The sequence below is a fragment of the Artemia franciscana genome, chromosome 5 (genome assembly GCF_032884065.1).
Source record: "Artemia franciscana chromosome 5, ASM3288406v1, whole genome shotgun sequence".
Classification (NCBI taxonomy): Eukaryota; Metazoa; Arthropoda; class Branchiopoda; order Anostraca; family Artemiidae; genus Artemia; species Artemia franciscana.
In genome coordinates, this window is record NC_088867.1 from 50,921,684 (window position 1) to 50,944,008 (window position 22,325).

At 35.6% G+C, this 22,325-nt stretch overlaps 1 protein-coding gene across 1 annotated transcript in view; it reads right to left on the reverse strand.

Annotated features, from left to right (window-relative positions):
* The window catches only part of LOC136027561 (homeobox protein EMX1-like), a 50,498-nt gene that overhangs the window by 17,912 nt on the left and 10,261 nt on the right, over positions 1 to 22,325 (reverse strand). The window contains exon 2 of the mRNA XM_065704930.1: positions 15,657 to 16,263. Coding sequence (XP_065561002.1) covers positions 15,657 to 16,254 — 598 coding nt within the window. The 5' untranslated portion in view covers positions 16,255 to 16,263. The remainder of the gene's footprint in view (positions 1 to 15,656; positions 16,264 to 22,325) is intronic.

Below are 22,325 nucleotides of genomic sequence, written 5' to 3' on the forward strand. Positions count from 1 at the left end.
CATCAAAAGTTAAGAGCCTGAGAAAATTTGCGTTATTTTAGAAAATAGGGGGAAACACCCCCTAAAAGTCATAGAAACGAAAATCACACCATCATATTCAGCGTATCAAAGAACCCTACTGAAGAAGTTTCAAGCTCCTATCTACAAAAATGTGGAATTTTGTATTTTTTGCCAGAAGGCAGATCACGGATGCGTGTTTATTTGTTTGTTTTTTTGTTGTTTTTTTTTCCCCAGGGGTGATCGTATCGACCCACTTGTCCTAGAATGTTGCGAGAGGGCTCATTCTAACGGAAATGAAAATTTCTAGTGCCCTTTTTAAGTGACCAAAAAAATTGGAGGGCACCCAGGCCCCCTCCCACGCTAATTATTTTCCCAAAGTCAACGGATCAAAATTCTGAGATAGCCGTTTTATTCAGTGTAGTCGAAAAACCTTATAACTATGTCTTTGGGGACGACTTACTCCCCCACAGTCCCCGTGGGAGGGGCTACAAGCTACAAACTTTGACTAGTGCTTACATATAGTAATTGTTATTGGGAAGTGTACAGGCGTTTTCAGGAGGATTTTTTGGTTGGAGGCAGGGGTTAAGAAGAGGGGGATATGCTGGGGGAGCTTTCCATCGAGGAATTTGTCATGGGGGAAAAAAATTCCATGAAGGGATTGCAGGATTTACTAGCATTACTTAAAAAAAAAACAATGAAAAAATAAATATGAAAAAGTTTTTTTCAGCTGGAAGTAAAAGCAGCATTAAAAATTAAAACGAACAGAAATTATTACCCATATGAGGGGCTCACCTCCTCCTAATACCTCGCTCTTTACGCTAAAGTATTTTTAGTAATTTCAAATATTTATTCTGCGGCTTTTGTGATTCAGGGGTCATTCTTAATGAATTGGGACAAAATTTAAGCTTTAGTGTAAAGAGCGAGGTACTGACAAGGGGGCGAACCCCCTCATATATGTAATAGAAACATGAGAATACAAAAGTTCTTTACGTAGGCTAATTTATAAGTTACGTATATCTCTTACTGATAAAAAGATTCGTAAAAAATTAAAAGTTCTAGTTGCCTTTTTAATTAACCGAAAATCGGAGGGCAACTAGACTTCCTCCCCCGCTCTTTTTTTCTCAAAATCATTCGATCAAAATTATGAGAAAGCCATTTAGCCAAAAAAAAAAAAAAATATTCAAATTTCGTTTTAATTATTCCTCTGCGGAGAGCCAAAATCAAAACATGCATTGATTCAAAAACGTTCAGAAATTAAATAAAAAAAACAAGTTTTTTTAACTGAAAGTAAGGAGCGACATTAAAACTTAAAACGAACAGAAATTAATTCGTATATGAAAGGGACTGCTTCCTCATCAACGCCCCGCTCTTTACGCTAAAGTTTTTTTACTGTTTTAAAAAGAAGAATTGAGAGAAAGAGTCAAACTTTAGCGTAAAGAGTGGGGCGTCGATGAGGAAGCAGCCCCTTTCATATACAAAGTAATTTCTGTTCTTTTTAAGTTTTAAAGTCGCTCCTTACTTTCAGTTAAAAAAAACTTGTTTTTTTTTATTTAATGGCGAAAAGAAATCTATGGTAATTTAAGAAAAAAAAACCTAAAACCCCTAGAAAAAGGCGTCTGATCAAAACAAAAAGTGCATCATTGGAATCAACATTGCCGTGTCTCCTTTTTTTCAGGACTAGTGGGTTACCAGAATATCAAAGAGAGATATTTGATAGCTCATTTAGCTATTTCTCATAACTACCTGCTTTTTATAAATTCCATTATCTGCAAGTGTACCATGGCACTAAAAGAGTATTTTTTTCAGCCATTTCTGTAGGGGTTGGGCTAGCGGTCTACCAGAACATCTTAGACAGAAGTTTAGTAGCTCATATAAAAGCTATTGCTCATATCTACGTTCTTTATATAAACTCCACTATCTGAAAGTGCCAAATGGCACTAGAAACGGCAGTTTTGTTCCCATGTCTCAAGTGGAAAATCTGGGGCTAGTGGGCTACCAGAACTTCTAAAAGATATATTTAATTGCTTATTTTAAAGCTATTGCTCATATCTACGTGCTTTTTATCAATTTTACCATCCGTTAGTGCCATATAGCACTAAAAATGGCATATTTGGTGCTTGGAAGTATAAAACGGTACCATTGTAATAATTATGGTCCTAAGCCCTTAACTGGAGGCATAAACAACCCATCTCGTGTACTCCCCCTCCCAGTCCCCTTGATAAGTTTCATAAATCATATGCTTACCAGCAGGCTACTCCAACATTGGCAGGGCTAGAGAATTACCAGAACATCATAGAGAGATGTTTAATTGCTCGTTTTAACGGAAAACTAAAATTGCTAGTGCCCTTTTTAAGTGACTAAAAACATTGGAGGGTAGCTAGCTCCCATCCCTCTTCTCCCCCCTCCAAAAGTGGTACGACCAAGATTTGAGATAGCCACTTTGTTCAACATAGTTCAAAGGTCCAATAAATATGCTTTTGGGGATGCTATTACCCTCCTTAGTCCCTGGGGAAAGGGCTGTAATTGGTATCAAGTGTAGCAGTATCGGACATATCGATATCGCACTATCGGCACCGGACGTATTGGTATCGTGCGTATCGGTATCGGGCGTATTGATATCGGGTATTTTTTTCAATCATTATTTTTTGCATTCTATATGATTTTTTATTAAAAAAGGGCAAAAAACTTAAAAAAAACAACAAATTTTTTCTGAGAAAAGTAAAGAGCGAAGTTGAAACTTAAAGCAAACAAAAATTGTTATTTCACAGCCTATCTAACTAGTGTAAATAAATTCCAAATAAACCAACTGGTGATACTTCCCCGTTGATGTTTGTAGGATTATAGAAAACTAGCACTTTACTGAAAACACAAAAGCCAAGCATAAAAAACAAGGATATTGATTTAGGAGTAAGACCTGAGTACATAGCCTCACAACAACAAACAAATCTATAACGCTTTTCATAGTCTTACAAGAGCTGTGATATCAGTTAGTTTCAGTCATCTTGGTCTCACGTAATATTATTCGGAATAAAGAACAAATGGACCATTTTTTGAAATCTGGAAATCCGGTTATTTCTCTCTATACAACGAAGAATTTCGAGTTATGAGGCAAATTCTAAAGTGAGTCTGTATTCCGAGCAAGATTACTTTACTTCGAACTTGTTTACAAAATAATCTTAAAATGTCATTTTCATATCCAAAAAGAGAGGCAATCGTTGGACTGAGCTCATTGTGCAGAACTGATGTCAAATTAAATGAAAAAAGGAACAATCCTAAAATGCCTTATTTTTCTACTGTTAATAGTGTCCTTAAATGGTTTGCTTTTACTGTACCAAAACTCCTATATTGTTTTGTGGTTTCAGTAAACTGCTAGTTTTCTATAACCCTGCAAACATGGGGAAATATCCCCAGTTGGTTTATTTGCACTGGTTTTATCGATATATGTTATAAAGGCTGTGAAGTAATAATTTCGGTTCGCTCAGAAAAACTTTGTTTTTAAATTAGTTTTGCGTAAGGAGCATTTAGGCTGATAACAAATAAACCCTGGTGTCAGAAAAGGTATATAAATGCAGAGATGGATTTTCTTTTTCTGACGCTTAGTTTTTGTTCTTTTTTATTTTTATTTTTTATTTTTATATTCTATATGTTTTGTCGACAATGATTGCAGAGCAACCAATCTTCAAGTCATTCTCCAAAAACTAGTTTTTACCTTCTTAAGTCAGTCTAGTGACTTTTATGCAAAAGAGATGGTAATTTGAAATCTCTATAGTGGGAAATAAAAATGAAAATGTGTCCAAAATCTGACATCAATTTCCGTGATGCAGTACACTTTTGAAAGAAAACCAAATTTTAATATACACATCTACCGTCAAATGTCTTCAAAATCTGTTACTTTAAACTCGTAAAAACTAGTCCTGTTGGTGAAATAAGTTGTTAACCAATGACATAATACTTGACACTTAACAACATTCCTCAGTCTATAGTCGTCAATTATATTTCTTGTCATAATTCTTAAGTCATCAATTATATTTCTTGCCATAAGTCTTAACTATATAGCAAAAAATACTGTTTGTTCTGTCTCTTGTTACTAGATTTCCGTTTGACTTGGCGTTTAATTATTATTTTACGCTCTTCAAATTCATCTTCATTCATCACCTAGAAAACAGCTTTTCCCTTAATAAGCATATACAGACGTTGTGTTCGATTACCAGTCCCACAGATTAGCACTGAAGAGATATAGTAAATATGGTTATTTCTTACAAACGCTGATTGTGGAAAACCTTCGCACAAACTGTGAGCAAAAACTTCAACTATTTACCTCATCAATTATACCTTCATAGCTAATTAAGAAGGTGTTTCAGTACACAATCTTACATCATTAGGGTCCCTGTCTTAAGTTTTTGCTATTGACTGGTCGATTTTTGTGCATTCGTGGGAATACAAAAAAAAAGCAAAACATGAGGGTTCTCGCTTTGTCTCTGCTTAGCGATGCATCTGCTGGCGGGTGGAAGGGTCTTTCAGACAACATTGACTACTTTTTGTCGTATTGTACAGTATTAAAAGTGAAAAAAAAAATTCCGGAAGAAAGTACAGAGCGAACTTAAAACTTAAAAGAAACAAAAATTACTACTTCGGGGTTTAGGCAGCATATTTTTGAAAAGCTATTCAAAAAAACTTGCTTAAAATATTTCCCTATATTCGTAGAATTCTGGGGCTGGGAATCAAGTGTTTTACTGAAAACGTAAATTAGAAGCAATAAAACAAGGATACAAACAGAAAAACCCTTAAGCGGCTTGCAGAAAATAAAAGAAAAACTCATAAAGCTCTCAATTGTCTTATACTGGCCATAAAATCAATTTTAACTTTATTTTATTTGATTTTAACCCCAAATTAAACAAAACAAGTTTTTCAGCTCAAAGTAAGAAGCAATATTAAAACTTAATACAAACAGAAATTACTGTGTATATAAGGGGGTCCCCCCTCCTCAGAGCCTCGCTCTTCACTCTAAAGTTGTTCGGTACTTTAAAAAGTTACTTATTGTTCTAACTAAACAACCCTTGTCTTTCAGGATTCGTTTTTAAAAAATTGGAACAAAATTTAAATTTTAGCATAAAGAGCAAGGCGTTGGGAAGGGTTAACCCTCCCCCATTTACGTAATAATTTCTGTTCGTTTTAAGTTGTAATCTTGCTTCTTACTGTGAGGTGGAAAACTTGTTTTTTAAAATTTAATTTCTGAACTTTTCTTACATAGCAACCAACAACCTGGGGGAAAACTCCCCCTCCCCATCAAAATATACTCTGTACAATTTTCCCTGAAAAGATCACCCCCTGTAAACATCCATCCCCTTAGAAAAATTTTCCCCGTGCAAAATATACGTTTAACTTACGTTTAACTATGAGCCCCCCCCCTCAACGCCTCGCTCTTCATGCTAAAGTTTTTTGGTACTTCAAAAAAGTTTTCAAAGAATTGGGACAAAATTTAAACTTTAGCATAAAAAGCAAGGCGTTGAGGAGGGATGAACCCCCCATCATTTATGTAATAATTTCTGTTAGTTTTAATTTTTAATCTTGCTTCTTACTTTGGGGTGAAAAAACTTGTTTTTTTCTAAAATATAATTTCTGATCAGTTTTTTAAATAACGCTAGGATACCTGGATCCACCTCCGCAAAAAAAATTCCTCTCCCCATGGAAATATCCTCTCTACAATTCAATCCCGGTGAAAAGTTACCCAGAACAATTACCTTCAGTCAGCAAAGAGAAAGCAAAACATATAAAGAAATATTTCTTATATAATATAAAGAAATATAAAATAAAATTCAGCCAGCAAAGAGAAAGCAAAACATATAAAGAAATTTCGTATAAGAATTCTGGTGAATTCTCTAAGTGTAAAATTTCCCCTGAAAAGTTTACCTCCTGGAAACTTCCATCCCCTTAGAAAATTCTCCCCGTGGAAAATATGCGTTTAACTTTGAATCTCTCCTAAACTTTCCCTTGAAAAGTCAGAAACTTGTGACAAAAAGAGTCCATGGGGTATTTATCCTTGCATCTTTGGAGAGTTGCAAAAAAAAATCAATTATCTGCGGTGCAAAATATGGTGAAACATTACACATGGTGCTAAAAAAATAAAATGATACGACTTTTCGGGGATACAAAACATTTTAGAAAAGGGGTTAACAGATCTAAACATCATCTTCTATAAATTGGTGTAGACTTGAAATTTATACAAAGAAGCATGTAAATTTCTTTATGAGATTTTTCTAGGAAATGCCTGTATTTTGCATTTTATATTAAACACTTTTTAACTGCTCTGCGTTCATAATTTTCATAGGAGTGTTTTTCTGGATTATTCGGATTTCTTATTTATTTTATCAATATATACATAAATGATCTGTTCCCTATTCAATTTACTATTATCAAGCTTCCGGGCCAATCTCACGCGCATCAATAAAAATTTTATTTCTCTTCTTTATCTACTACGCCCTAGTCTGCCGCTGTGGCAAACAACCAGTTTGTCGAGAGATTTGTTGTCCTGCACCACGGCCAACAATGTGCGCCTTTCGTTCCTTTCAGAGCTTCAGAGTTTATTCAATAGTAAATGCAAAACAAAAACACTTCAACATAGTCTCCCCCATAACGCTCCAAAGGCAGGAACAAAAGAGAAAAAAAAATAAAACAAATTCACCAGCAAAGCATTTTCAAAGCCAGGAACGAAAAGAGATAAACAAAATAAAAACAACTTCAAGAGCAAAACATTTTCAAAGCCAGGAAAAAAAAACAGAGAAACAAAACTAAAACAAATTCACCGGCAAAACCTTTTTAAAGCCGGGAACAAAAAAGAGAAACAAAAATAAAACAAAATCACCAACAAAACATTTTCAAAGCCAGGACCGAATAGAGAGAAATGAAAATAAAAAAAAATTCACCAGCAAAATATGTTCAAAGCCAGGAACGAAAAGAGGGAAATAAAAATAAAACAAATTCACCAGCAAAACATTTTCAAAGCCAGGAACGAAAAGAGAGAAACAAAATAAAACAATTTCAACAGCAAAACATTTTCATTGCCAGGAACGACAAGACAGAAACAAAAATAAACAAATTCACCAGCAAAACATTTTCAAAACTAGGAACGAAAAGAGAAAAAAAAAATTCACCGGCAAAACATTTTCAAAGCCAGGAACGAAAAGAAAGAAACAAAATTAAAACAAACTCAACAGCAAAGGATTTTTATTGCCAGGAGCGAAAAGAGAGAAACAAAAATAAAACAAATTCAACAGAAAAACATTCTCAAATCCAAGAACTAAAAAAACGAAACAAAAATAAACAAATTCACAAGCAAAACATTTTCAAAGCCAGGAACGGTAAGAGAGAAACACAAAATACAACAAAAATTCACCAGCAAAACATTTTCATTGCCAGGAACGACAAGAGAGAAACCAAAATAAAACACTTTCACACCTTCAAGGATCTAAAAAAGAGAAGCTATCAAGGCATTAGAGTCGTAAGGAAGGGACCCCCCCCCCTCGTCAGCTACAAAGACATTCAATGAAAAGAGAAAGAAATCTCTTACCTCAATAATCCCCACACAAGCTAGGCAGGGTTTACAAAAAATAAATTGGAGAAAAGTAAAAGTAAAGGGAAAAGTAAATTATTGAATGCAATTATATAAGAGTAAAAGAGGCACACGTAAACTATAAAGAGATTTCAAATCAAGCAAAGCTTTAAATGAAGAACGGATACTTTCATGAATAATAATCTTTCTCTTATCGTAAGGCTTTGAAAATGGCCTGAGTGACAAGGAAAAGGCTTACATACAAATAACAGGACAATAGGAAGCATATGACCCTAGACTTCTGGAGACTTTCATCCAAGTCAGGTCAGCATGATACTGATTTCAAAAATCTTCATTTCAGCACAATGCCTGAGAATGGAATACAGTCAGGGCAAGCTTTGAGACTCTTGAGAAAACAAGAAGGCATGACTTACAACGTTTAATGCAATATCATTTGCATCAAACTATTGGATAATTGTTTCAAAAAAGGCTGATGTCTTTGAACAAAGATTATACTGAGCTCTACCGGCTGTTCCAAGAGCACTGTGATCAAGAGAAGCAATCAATGCATCGAGAAAGGATTAGCTCTTGTCAAAGCTGTTGCTAGATAATGGTTTACAGAGGCGACAGCAAATCGTAGGTTATGAATTTGCACCCTCATTAATAAAGTTATTAAGATATAAAGAGTTTTGGTTCAACGACAGATCCTTGTGGAACGCCAAGTTCTGTTACAGAAGGGTTACAAAGGAGTGGATCAACCCAGATCACTCGACCAGATAAATATAAAAGAAACCAAAATAAGCACTACGTCTTATAGCAATGTGAAAAATTTCTGAAGAAATCATATATGTAATGAATCGACGGGTTTTCATACACCATGAAATAGAGCAGTAGGTCTCATACCAGAGTCAAAAGCTGAATGTAAATAATTGGCGAGAATTCTACATATATTCTCAATTTTTGTCTTAAAACTAAAGTGAAAAAACTTGAGAGAAAAGCTTAGAATTAAGAATATCTAGAAGTCGAGAATGCATAGCCTTTTCCAAAATTATATTAAACACTGAAAAAAGAGAAATGAGACGATAATTTGCACTATTTCTTCATGGTATAGCTTTAAAAGGATTAATAACACGAGCATGCTTAAAAGCACTTGGCAATAAGCCATTTTCAAGTAAAGCATTGACAAGCGTCACTAGGGAAGGAACGATGACATGAATTATGAACCTGACCACTTTAGTAGGAACACAGGCTGGTGCAGAAAATGACGAACCACTCCAATCATTGACGATTCTGCCAACTTCACCTTCATGTTCTAAAGCCATTAATCTAAGAATAGTAGGTCCAAGACCAGAACCAAAATCAGGTGGAAAAGAAAGAGGACTTATGCAAGAGGTCGAAGTTTTGCCAATGTTAGCAAAATAAGAAGTAAACGCATCTTGAAAATTCAGCTTACCAGAAATTTGAAAATATCACCAGACAAAAAAAAAACATTTCAAGGGACAGAAGAAGGAAAAGAAGATGGTTTGACGATAGAATTGATTACTTACAATGTCTTCCTAATGTTTTCTTAGATAATTTTCCAATATAGAAAATTGATTTAGCTTCGACAGAACGAATTTTAAACACTCCTATAAGCTGTGAGATGTTTAACTCAATATTCACTTGAAGAGCAATCTTCTAAAGGTTATTTTTCCTCTTTCAGCTTAAGGAGGAGTCCAGGAGTCATCCAAAGATTTAATAAGACTGTTCTTTTTCATGTTAGATTTGACTGGGACACATCACATGTATCCAAGATAACTTCTTTCAATGAATGATGAAACAAATCAAAAAGAGAATCTAAATCAGATTCAACTTGAAATACACTCCACAAATGCTCCACTAACCGTGAACTAAGATGGGTCAGCTCTTGATTGTTAAATTTTAAACAAGAAAAATTAACTCTTTGGCTTTTCTTAAGCAAGGAATCAGAAAGGTAATACCTTGAAAACATGGGAAAATAGTTTTGTATGTCTCTACAAAACTTCCGACCTCTATTAACACCAACTTTAAAGCCGAAATCTGGACATGTCACACCTTAATTGAAGCAGAATCATACAATTACCGTTAACCTTCTACCACACTGGTGGAAGTGTCCTTCCACCATACTTTTGGCTTTAAGCAGAAATGTTGGTCTGTTGCAGCTTAATTGAACTGGAATCCTGAAGTGTTTTGCAATGGGTGTAAATGGGGAACAAAAGTGAGCCAATTTCCCCTTCAACTACACCTCGCAGCCAAAATATTTTTTCTACAGAATAAGTTAGAAGTTAGATTAGCAAGGCCCGTTTTAGCCAGAAAGTTTTCAACCCTCTTCAAGAACTATAAGATGTCTCAAATCAGACCCAGTGTCGATTATGAATTCCTGTTGTTTACTGATGCTCCTAGAAAGCTGCTGGTATTACACCAAAAGACCACAATTAGGGATAATAGGACAGGTTTAGTCATTACCCACAACTCTTTCCAGTCTATTAGCGAAAGGTTTAATACAGCGTCTATTGTTCTTTTCTATAAGTACCCTCATTCACCTCCCTTTCTAGAGTTTTATCGTATTATGACCACAACTGTCAAACCAACAAGTCAGACACACGATGCTTGGTCGAATTATCTTCAGGCTGAGGATTCGAGAACAGAGTATTTGAAAAACAGTGTCATCTAAAATAGCACCTCGATCTTACTGAAGAAGTGATCCCTTAAAATTACTCTGTTGACTATTTCACAAAAAGAATCAATAGCCATCTGAAAACCTCGATAAAAGACTAGCGGAAAAACAAATATTTAATTATACATGGCGCCGTGAACTTAAAAAAATTTAGGGCCTATTTAAATTTTACTCAAAGCACTTGATTAAAGTTGTTGTCAGTAAATTCAAATTTATTTCAAGTAGAATCTGCCTTTCCTGAATAGTATTTTGCTTGATCGAAGCTTGCCATTAGAAAATAGGGACACAATTTATAAAAAAGGAAGTTCGACTATGTCAGTTGGGGTAGCAACTACAAAGTGGAAAACAGCTCGTACTTAGATCATTACACTAAGTTTTTAAGATTATTTCACAGCATCAGACATGATGTGTTACGTTGGAAATTTTCAAATTGCAATGTTTGCTTTTTCATGTAATCACCATTCTCTAGTTTTAAAGTATCAGAGTTCGTGTAGGTTTTATGTTTCTGGATAACAATCGGCTGTTAAAACATGGTTATCTTTGCCGATGATGGGCTCCTGATTTCTGGTGGATATTTTACCTATTAATCGTAACTTGCAGTTAAGAAGTATTAAGTTTAATACGGCTTGTAAGCTCGAATCACATAACATGTGCGAAAAAAGGACAGAAGGGTTATAGATTTACTCTAAGCTTATATTGCCAATTCTGGTTTGCATTTGAGATAAGTATATCCATTTCTGGAAAAACGAATCATTGTTATCCCCAACTAATCGGAAATAGATAATTAGTATACGCTTTTGGTCAAAGTAACAAGGCATTATTGTGCATTTTTAGAAGTAATAGCACTGATTAGGTGTCAGAGACTACAGAATAAAAAGAACAGCTTATTTTGAGGCTGACATTACTAAATGTAACATTAGTTTTCTTTTAGAAGAAACGGCTCTTCTATACACAATTTTAAAAGTTTCGAAGATTTGAAAACTACAGCGTTTAGCCAATAGCGAAGAGCCAAAAATGAAGTCTTCCTCCAACAGACGCTGACAAACAATTTAGAAGTTGAACTTTTGTGATAATAATAGGCTGACCTTTTTGTCATTGCAATGCTTAACTTTTTTTCACAAGACTTCAGAGGTGGTCTTAGGGAGGAGGACAGAGGGGGCACTTACTCCGGGTGCAGAAATTTTAGGGGTGTAAAATTTGAAAAAAAAATCTAACGGTTATAATTGTTTTGTAATTTTGAAACGTTTGTAATTTTGAAATATAATTTTTATTAAAATAAAGTAGAGGGTGCATATGACAGTAAGGATAAGCAAATTGAATCCAAAATTTTCATTTAATTTGCCATATCTTCATCGCCATTCCTTGAAAATTGGCATTACACCATGTTTCATACAGAATCAAGAGATTATTTTCAATCCTTATTATGGGAGAGCCAAATTGGGCCATGAAACCCTCCTACCCCTTTGTTCTCTAACTCCTAGGTTTCTGTAGAAAAATAGGCATATTATACTTTGGTTGAGGTGGAATAAAGCAAGGATTTCCAATCTGTATGATTGGAAGACCAAACCGGGCTATTGGCCTTTACAGCCCCACTCCTTCTCATTTCCCCCATCATTTCTTGGGAAGAAAAAGTTATTCATATTGCACCTTCTTTGCCCTCTCTGCCCTCTATTCACCAAATTTATAGCAGGGAGGTAGTCATGTTGCACCTTGTTGAATAAGAATCATTAAAGATTTTTGATTATTAAGAGTAGAGAAAAAAACAAGGTTCGATGGCCCCACTAAGAGTCCTCCCTCTACCTCTAGTATAAATATTTTAGTTGAAATATAGGCATACAGTAATCTGCCTGAACCATATTCATGTTACTACTTTCAATCACTATGGTTGGAAGGAAAATTGGGTTTTGGGACCGTTCTCCCTCTTCTCGTCAAAACAGTTCATGTCTCTGTACTCTGTTCCCCTAAAACGTTTTTGCAGTGTAAGCTCCTCTCTACTCCAACTTTGATGCAGAAAGACAGGCAGGTTTGACCTTGTTTGAACTGGAATCATACAATAATTTTTTTATTGCTGTGCCTGGAGAACCGAGGTCAGCCCTTGATTCCTCCAACACCCCCTGTTTCTCTCCCTACAGACCTCTTTACACAAAGGTGATGCACCTTGATTGAAATACATGCTCAAGTTTAGCTATTGAAGTTTCAACCGATATTATCTTCAAGAAATAGTTCCTACCAGTCCTGCGCTGGCCATCATCAGGGTACTTCAAACTCGTCAAAAGTATCAGAGGCAACGCTCTGGTGTTACGAATAGAAAAGAGACGCATACCTTCAACGTATTGTTCTTTTTTCCCACAGCCAATTCATGTGCAAGGGGTGGTCGTAAAATTTTTGGAATGGGTCAATCGATTAGAAATTGAAAGTTCTAATGCTCTTTCCAGGAATTAAGACAAATGAAAGGCCACTATCCTTCACCTCTTGCCCTTGATGCTACTCAGCCTTAAGCTTCAAAGACGTTCAATCCAAATTTTGAGATAGTCATTTTATTCAAGATAGCCGAAAGATCGAATAAATGTACCTCATAGGACAATTTGACCCCATAGGTCATGGGGCAAGGCTTTATAATGGAAAGGGGAGGGGGTGCATATCTCAGGAGCAATTAAGAATATCAAATTGAAAACATCACAGAAAATTGAACCAAATCGGAAGGCAACGACGTACCTGCAATATCATAAAAACGACTTAGGGTACTAAGCTCTTAGTTTTGGGTTGTTTAGGAGGATTTTGAAATAAATGATAAGAGACTCTGATTTTCCAGGTTGTCAAAGGAATGTGTCTACAATATCTCAAGACTGGCTAAGAGTATTAAGTTGAAACTTTAAGGGGATGCTGAGGGGGGATATTGGAATAAACCCAAAGACATATATACATAAATCTGCATTATCTCAGAAACTGACTAAGGGTATTAAATTGTTAGTTTCAGGGAAGATTAACAGGGATTTTGAACTAAATTACAATATAATACATGCAGACAGATTGTCAAAATGATGTATATGCAATACCACAGATAGGGCTAAGGGTACTAAGTCCAAAATTTAAGGGAAAGTTTTAGTGAATGTTTAAATAAATTAAAAGACATTAGGGGCATTCAGGAAATTCACCTGCGGAAAATCTCCAATAGTGCACAAAATTCAAAGATGCTAAACAACAATAAGACATACACAATAATGAGACATAGTCTAGGATAGTATTGCTTTCTAAAATCCCTAGCTTAGGCCTGAAGTATCAAATTCCTGGGAAAAATCCCAAGAACTAGCAGTGCTGATTTATGACCTCACCGCGGTTTAGAATCTGCACAATTTACTAGCACAGGCAATGACTACTGGGCATAAAGCGGTAGTCTTGGCATATCCGAACTATAATAAGATGTATTGATCATATCATCTTACGGTCGCCAACATTTAGCTAATACTTCAACATGGATAGAGCAAGGACGTAATTAATATCCCAATTGACTTTAACAGAGGAAATAAATTAATAAGCCAATTTATCTGATTTTCTTTCTTGTACAGCCAAACTTCATCATTTATATTAGCATATATTTCCGAACAAATAGCTCAATGATTGGATCTCTACAACGAGATGCTCTTTTATGGCTGTCGAAATGATTGTCGAGTCAGTAGATTATGCATCTTCATGCGTGGGAAGAAATTGCCTCTTCCGCTGATGTGTATGATCCATGACTTAATTGGTAATGTTGACGAACTTGACAGCTTAGGATAAAGCCCTTGCCGGAGAAGTAACCTACGGAATAATACAGCCAAATCACAGTTTATTTCCATGACAATTATTGCATTAGACGAAGTGACCGTTTTTCTTGAGAGAAGGAAAAATGGCAGAAATGTAGATCGGAAAAGAGGATGTACCCTTTTGGATTCCCCCCCCCCAAAGATTTAAAACGTACCTTTATGGGATTATTTTATTGAAAATGCCCTTTTTTTGCTATTTCCAATGAATAACGACAAATTTGTGCAAGCATTGAAATTGAAAAATACATTCTATACCCCCCCTCCAAAAAAGATTATCAACAGTTTTTTTTTACAAGGTACCTATTATATGGTGTCCATATCGGTGGATGTCGGTAAGGAAAAGATTTTGACTTTAGTTTTAAAAGATTAACAAGAACTTTCAAAATTAGAAATTTTGAAAGTTCAAAATTTCTAATTTTGAACTTACATTAAACATCAACTAAACATCAACCAATTTCAAAATACATTAAACATCAACTAGCTTGATGATAATTGGTTAATTTTGAAACAATTATTTTGGGTCATGAAGGATAGAATTGGTATCCTACCACATAATATCATGAGTTAATGTTAATCGTTTATAAACATAAACGAATGCCATATACAATGAATGGTCCCCAAAGATCATAATTTTCTCTGATATACATCAAGGTGACAAGCTCATCGTTAGAATCCAAAATGTCATTAAAATAACTGCTTATAGATTTTTGGCTTCGATTGAACCACAGGGAGAGAGAGAGAGAGAGAGAGAGAGAGAGGAGAGAGAGAGAGAGAGAGAGAGAGAGAGAGAGAGAGAGAGAGAGAGAGAGAGAGAGAGAGAGAGAGAGAGAGAGAGAGAGAGGAGAGAGAGAGAGAGAGAGAGAGAGGAGAGAGGAGCGAGAGAGAGAGAGAGAGAGAGAGAGAGAGAGAGAGAGAGAGGAGAGAGAGAGAGAGAGAGGGAGAGAGAGAGGTAGAGAGAGAGAGGAGAGAGAGGTAGAAGAGAGAGAGAGAGGTAGAGGAGAGAGAGAGAGAGAGAGAGAGAGAGAGTGAGAGAGAGAGTGAGAGAGAGAGTGAGAGAGAGAAAGAGAGAGGGAGAAGAAGAAGAAGAAAGTATTGTAATAAAAAGAAATTTCGTGGCCAAACAGCTTGATGTTCTATTACTGGCTTAAAATTTTTATTAGTAAGCCAATAAAATTTTAAAAAACCAAGGTTATGCAACTTCAAGGCTATTACAATTGACAAGGTTGTACAAGATATGAAAATACGTCACAGTACTAGACCAATGAAAATCAACCATCGTTTTTACCAAGGAACTATTGGAAATTAAACCCTCTTTCTCTTTTCAGCTCAACCTTCACTTGCAGAATAAGCGGTCAAAAGATGGCTTTGATAGAACAATTCCTTTCCAGAAAATAGGAGCAATTACTTAAAAGTTACCTACTATTGTTTGGTGTAGTTAAATCCTGATGCGAAAATCAGTTACATGCGAAAACATAAAACAAATTTGGTAGGCCCAATTTGAAATATACCTTATTAATGGATCAGAAGAGCAAAAGCTCCAAATTCTACATGTGGATCATATACAGAATAACTAAATTCTTTAATATTAATTGACTTGAATGAAACTCACCTGGAAATCTAACGTGAAGAAACCTTTGCCGTGCTAGTAGCCAAGGGTATAAGGGATTGGCGAACGCTTCTCTTGGCAAATGTGGAGGGAAGCCAGGGGGAGGAACTCCAGGCAGGAATTGTGGTAAAGATGGTCCAGGCATCATAGGAATGGGTGGTCTCATTAATGGCATTTGAGATTGGACCATCTCATGAGGAAAAAACGACCTTAAACCATTTAACGCGTCCATATAAGGATTCGACACTTGTGGCTGTGGTGGTGAGATGTCTGACCGTGGCATTTGCATTTTTTGCTGCAGGGGTGGTGTCGATTGCTTTGGAGGTGAATGATTCGCTTCAGGTCTAGGTGGCACCGGAGAGAGGGATCTTTGTCGTTTTCTACTCTCTTCTTGGTGAGGAATTAAGTCCGGCTTTTTTGAAATAAGTGGCAGAACTTCGCCGACAATAGAGTCAATAGAAAATCCTAGTTTTGGTTTTTCACAGCCCAGCTTTGAATTTTGCTGCTCTAACAGCCTCTTTCGTTCTTCAAGAAGCTGACGATGCCAACTATCCCACACTGAAGGTTCTGGTGGCCGTACTATATCCATTTTGTTGTTCATGAATTGGATCTGTAAAATATTTCTTTTTCATTTTTTATTGAATAAGTTCTTTAGATTAACTAATACTTTAAAAGATTGAGGTACATGCAACAGTTTTACAATTTTGTATAGTTATAAGTAAAGCTGTTCAGTCTGCTCATCCAAATTTTAAGTACAGTGAGAGCAAAATTAAAAATTTTACAATATAAATAATAAAAAGGCATATCGTGACTTGGATACTGATTCCTTAGTTTTTAATCAGATGCACATGACAAGCAAAAGAAAGGGAATTGGAAAAAACAGTTAAACACAACTCACTACTATAGCCATTGATATTCAATATGACAACATATATTTTACTTTTAGCACTTAAGAATTTAACCACTTTTAAATTTAACGATACCTGGTAAATAATTTTGGTGATTGCCAGGAAATAAACTGCATTGGGAAGGGGGAGTTTCCCGTTCCAGGCCTCAATCAACTCCTCCCCTCAAAAACCAATTCTTCCTGTTCTATCTTTTGCCCTCAACAATATTTTGAGCATAGACAAAGTTATGGTTATATTTTTCATTACGTTTATTCATCTGATTCTACATTTCTGCCCAATGACATTTTCATTTTTATTGTCAAGCCCCAAGAACTTTAATCACGCTAGAACTAATAAAGTGTCCTATATTACCCTTAGCTGACGATCTTATATATTTAATATTGAAATCAAAAATCTATTTTTATTTCGCAACCTTTACACGCATTGTTTGCTTTTTCAAACAGTTCGTGGTAACGAACTGTAGTAGGGAGCGACCCGGCTCAATAGTAAACGAAACTCTAAAAAACAAAATTTCGATGCTAAAAGATACATCAAAAGAATCAGATTTTCATGCTGATTTTAAATATATAAGTTTCATCAAATTTAGTCTTTGTCATCAAAAGTTATGAGCCTGAGAAAATTTGCCTTATTTTGGAAAATAAGGGGAAACATCCTCTAAAAGTCATAGAATCTTAACAAAAATCACACCATCGCATTCATCGTAAGACAGATCACGAGTGCGTGTTTGTTGTTTTGTTTTTTTTTCCCCAAGGGTCATCGTATCGACCAAGTGGTCCTAGAATGTCGCAAGAGGGCTCATTCTAACGGAAATTAAAAGTTTTAGTCCCCTTTTTAAGTGACCAAAAAATTGGAGGGCACCTAGGCCCCCTCCCACGCTCATTTTTTCCCAAAGTCAACGGATCAAAATTTTGAGACAGCCATTTTGTTCCGCATAGTCGAAAACCATAATAACTATGTCTTTAGGGATGACTTACTCCCCCCAAAGTCCCTGGGGGAGCGGCTGCAAGTTACAAACTTTGACCAGTGTTTAAATACAGTAATGGTTATTGGGAAGTGTACAGACGTTTTCAGGGGGATTTTTTTTGGTTTGGGGGAGGGATGGAGGGGAGGGGGCTATGTGACAGGATCTTTCCTTGGAGAAATTTGTCAGGGGGGAAGAGAAATTCAATGAAAAGGGCGCAGGATTTTCTAGCATTACTATAAAAAAAAAATAATGAAAAAATAAACATGAAAAAGTTTTTTCAATTGAAAGTAAGGAGTAGCATTAAAACTTAAAACGAACAAAGATTATTACGCATATGAGGGGTTCTAAAAATACTTTAGCATAAAGAGCGAGGTATTTAGGAGGAGATAAATACCTCGCTCTTTGTGCTAAAGTATTTTTAGTAATTCAAACTATTTATTCTACGGCCTATCTGATTCAGGGGTCATTCTTAAAGAATTGGCCGTATATGAAATGGGTTGTCCCCTGCGCAATCCGTCGCTCTTTACGCTAAAGTTTGACTCTTTGCCACAAGTCTACCTTTTAAAACAATTAAAAACTTTAGCGTAAAGAACGAGGGATTGCGCAGGGGACTAACCATTTCATATACGGAGCAATTTCTGTTCGTTTTAAGTTTTAATGTCGCTCCTTACTTTCAGTTAAAAAAAACTAGTTTTTTATTTAATAAATGGCAAAAGACCTATTGCAGACTGAACATTTTAGCTACCTTTTCGCCAATGGGAAATTCTATAGCTTTAACCAGATGAAACACTATAGCGTTGCCTATAAAAAAGGATCTTAAGGCTTCAATGTTGCCAATCATTACTATTTTTCCCATGTCACTTCATTTGGAAGGGGTGGTCTTAAAACTTCACAGGGCGCTAATCTGATTGGGAATTAAAAGTTCTAGTGCCCCTTTTAAGAGTCAAAAGTGATCGGAGGACAACCGGCCTTTCTCTCAATACCCTCTTTTCCCTAAATACATCAAATGAAAGTTTTGAGATAGCCATTTTGTTCAAAGTGCACCTAAGATCAAATAAATATGCCTTGAGGGTTGACAAAATCCCCCATAGCCCTTGGGACAAAGGTTGTAAGTTATAGAAGTTGCCCATTGTCAACATATAAGCTTTTATATTGGTAAATGAGGGCATGTTTGATCCTGGGTCTCTAAAAAGGATTAGGGCATTAAGGTGAAACTTTAAGGAAATGTTAAAAGTGATTCTGAACACAATGAAAACACACTTTTTGCTTGCTGGTTCTCAAAAGGGAATATCAGCAGTATCTGAGGAACGGTTGTGGTTATTAGGTCGAAACTTTCAAGGTATATTGCGGGGATTTTGAAGAGGGAAACCAATCCCACTCCCACCTCCTCCTTGCCCTCTTAGGTGCCTCTACATTTATTTGGCTTTCTAATTCTGTGTTCAGAAAAAGAGTTTTTTAGCCTTCTTCTGGGCCCCACTTACCCTAGCATATTGGTTTTACTATAGGTTTTCCTAGGTCACGGACCCACGGCCGTAAATTTCAAATTAACTAAAGAGAAAAAGTTTATTGGTCTATTCTAGGTCTCTATAAAATTCCCCAATCCCATCCCAACAATAGAGTGTGGTTTCTTTAGCTCAGCAATGAATCATTGAAGGTTTCAAGCCAATCTGTAAAAAGGACTTGTGTCATTTCTTATGCCCAATTTTCAGAGAGCTTGCCCCTAAACTAAATTTTTCTTCTGTTAGGGCCCACTCGGCGCACAGACTTGCTGCTTTAAATTCTAAGCAATTCAGAAAAAAACATAGTTTGCCGAACCTCTTTTTTATGGAACGAATACTTTTTTCTTTTGCATTGGAGTCGTCTTAACTCAGGAACTTTAGCATATAGGTTCTTAACTGATTAAACTAAGAAGTGTTTTGCCCTTTTTGGATTTCATTTTAGAGAAGACCATGCCTCTAAAACAGTTTTTCTACACTAGGCTACTCTTGATCTGGAGATTTATGCCTTAAAGTTTCAAATCGATAAGAAACAGCCAGGTGTTTGGCCTATTACCGGGCACACTAATATTCTTTGCCAAAAATGTACGTTGTTCCATGTGTCAGATAATGATACTTAGAAGTTCCAAACCGTTTGGAATAACTGATGTTTTTTAGTAATTAGTTGGGCCTTTTCGCTCTAAGAACTCTAAAACTGAACCTTAGAGAATTTTGGATTATAATTTTTGTTCGCCCTCTAAGAAAAATTGGATATGAGCCCTCACGTCTGAACTAGCAATTAAAAGCTTCCTTTCAAAATGTTTTGATCGTCAATTCGATTGTGATAGTCCTTGTGACCACAGTTTTATTGGGATACAAGAAAAAAAGGACACATAATCCTTCAATCATGCAAGCCTGTATCTGCTCTCAATTTCGAATGCAAAAGGTTACATTGTACCAACCTTTCTTTTAAAGTTTATCAGTTGGTTCCTGGGCCTAAATGATGGCGTTTACACAATTTTTTTCAGACGCATAAAAAAAAGATATTTTTTGAGGTTCTAAAATTACTTCGAACAAAATTTCTGTCTCATCAAAAACTTCGCTAACGTATTACAAGGTGTGTTCATGATAAGATAACCTGACAAGACGTGACATGACAATTAACTTCTATCTCCCACCCTTGTCAGATATTAACAGTAAAAGAAAATAATATAGGCTAAGATGAGTACCTGCATTCAAGGGAGGGGTCAGGGGGTTTCACCCAACCCTCGAAATATATGTACGACTCGTAGAAACGTAATAAAATACATAAGCACCTTTTTGATGCGTTTTAAAGTTCTTTGTAAACCCCGCCCCCGTCCCCAAAGAAAAAACATGTTACGGCCCTGGGTGGGCACAATAAGCAGCAATACAAAAAAATTGGAACTAAGAATATTAAAGAGTTAACTCCAATCAGACACTAAAGGTATAAAATACCATGAACAAGACATACCACCAGCTTCATAACTGGACCGTCAGAACTATTGCCATAGAACAGAACTATTGCCATTCAATGATAAACTGTACCATTTAAAACCAATAATTTGCATGAATGGGTTGATTTCCTAGTGTGTCTTTTGAAAAGCCTAAAATAGTCTTGAACAGAATTTTTGCAAATTCAAGTCTAATTTTTTTTTTCTATTTTTCTACTTTTCTTTGGAGATTTATTTGTGAATTCTATTGTGTACTATATGGAATGAGCGATTCTTCTTAATTTTCTGGTCCTGTCCGGGAGAATTCTTCGGTCACTGATTTAACACAGTCCAGCCTTGACTGTCTAGTAGGAGCTGAAAATTTATATTAAGGAGCTCCTGGACAGTCAAAAGTTGCTGGAAGAATTTTCATTAATATATAATCCCTTTTTGAGGGTCTTTTCCCACTTTTCTGAAATTATACAAACTTTTTTCTGCTAATATCATTTGATGGGTAGCTTTAAACTTAACGAATTCTAAATATTTAAACATTGAAGCTTCCAAACTCCAACTTTTTTGAGCTTTGGTAAGTATCGGAAAGGTCACTCTTTACTTGCAGTACGTCATCAAAAACTGTTTCATGAATAACATTTTGTAGAACTCAACTATTTTAATAAAGTGCATAACGCACTGTCCTACTCATTGGCAAAATCCGCAAAAGCAATTCAATTCCAGGTCAACCAATCAGGATCTGTTTGTTGCTTTTGTTATTTGAAGACTTCGGCATGCTGGCGTTCAATTATGTTTTACCAACTCCAGCTGCATTTGTTTTAATTTCAAAACTAATTAGTTCCGTGATTGATTTCACCTTAAACTTTAATTAAAAGAATTTGGCTAAAAGAATTCTTCCTAGAGCTTTCAATGAATTTTTGGAACCAATATGGACAAGTATTTCAATAATAAACTTGAAGAACTTGTTGCATAAGCAATAGGTCATGCCTTTCAACACCTAGAAGGAACACCCATTTTATAATAGCAGCAATAAGAAACGGTTCGTTTCACTACAAAATTATACTGCAGTCTCAGGTTGTTAAACAACATTAAAAAGAATTACGTCAATTTGGCAAGTGAACAAATAAACTTTTAGATGCTTTTAAATAGTTTATTAATCTTCCATAGCAGCGATTTAAAAATATCTAAACATAATAGTTTTTTTTTATTTGCAATAGTTTTTTATTGTTTTTTTTTATTGGGGGCTTAGAGAGTAACCCCCTCCCCTATAATGTTTGTCCGTGTCATAAAAACGTAACAAAAATGGACATAAACAAATTTTTGATGAGTGTTTAAAGTTTTTGTTTTGTAAAAAAAAAGACCTTTTGTACAAAATCCCCGAAAAAAATCCTCTCACTTTGCAGTGGGATATTGTCAGAGTATTAAGCTCTGGTATACTGTCAGTCACATCACAAAAGCTAGTGGTAAGGTGGAATACTATGCTAGGATACAGCAAAATTCCTTAAAAGCACTCATTTGGGTTCTTTTTTGACAGCTTTTATAACACAGGGCCATTGAAAAATTAGGGCCTGATATGCCCCTTGTCAACTTTTTTACAGTTTTTTTTTCTAGAGCTATGTCTATTGAATTAATAGATGGATTTTCAAGGATGACTTCTGTTAAGAAAGTGTTTCAAGTTGATCTGCAGCGTTGATATAGAGTTGATATAGGTATAGAGTATATAGAGTATTGATATAGAGCTACTCTGATATAGATATAGATCTATATACTCTGATATAGAGTATTGATATAGAGCTACTCTGGGACAAGAAACCTCAAAATTTAAGTCTAGTTTTCTTCTCTTTTTTTTACTTTTAGTAAGG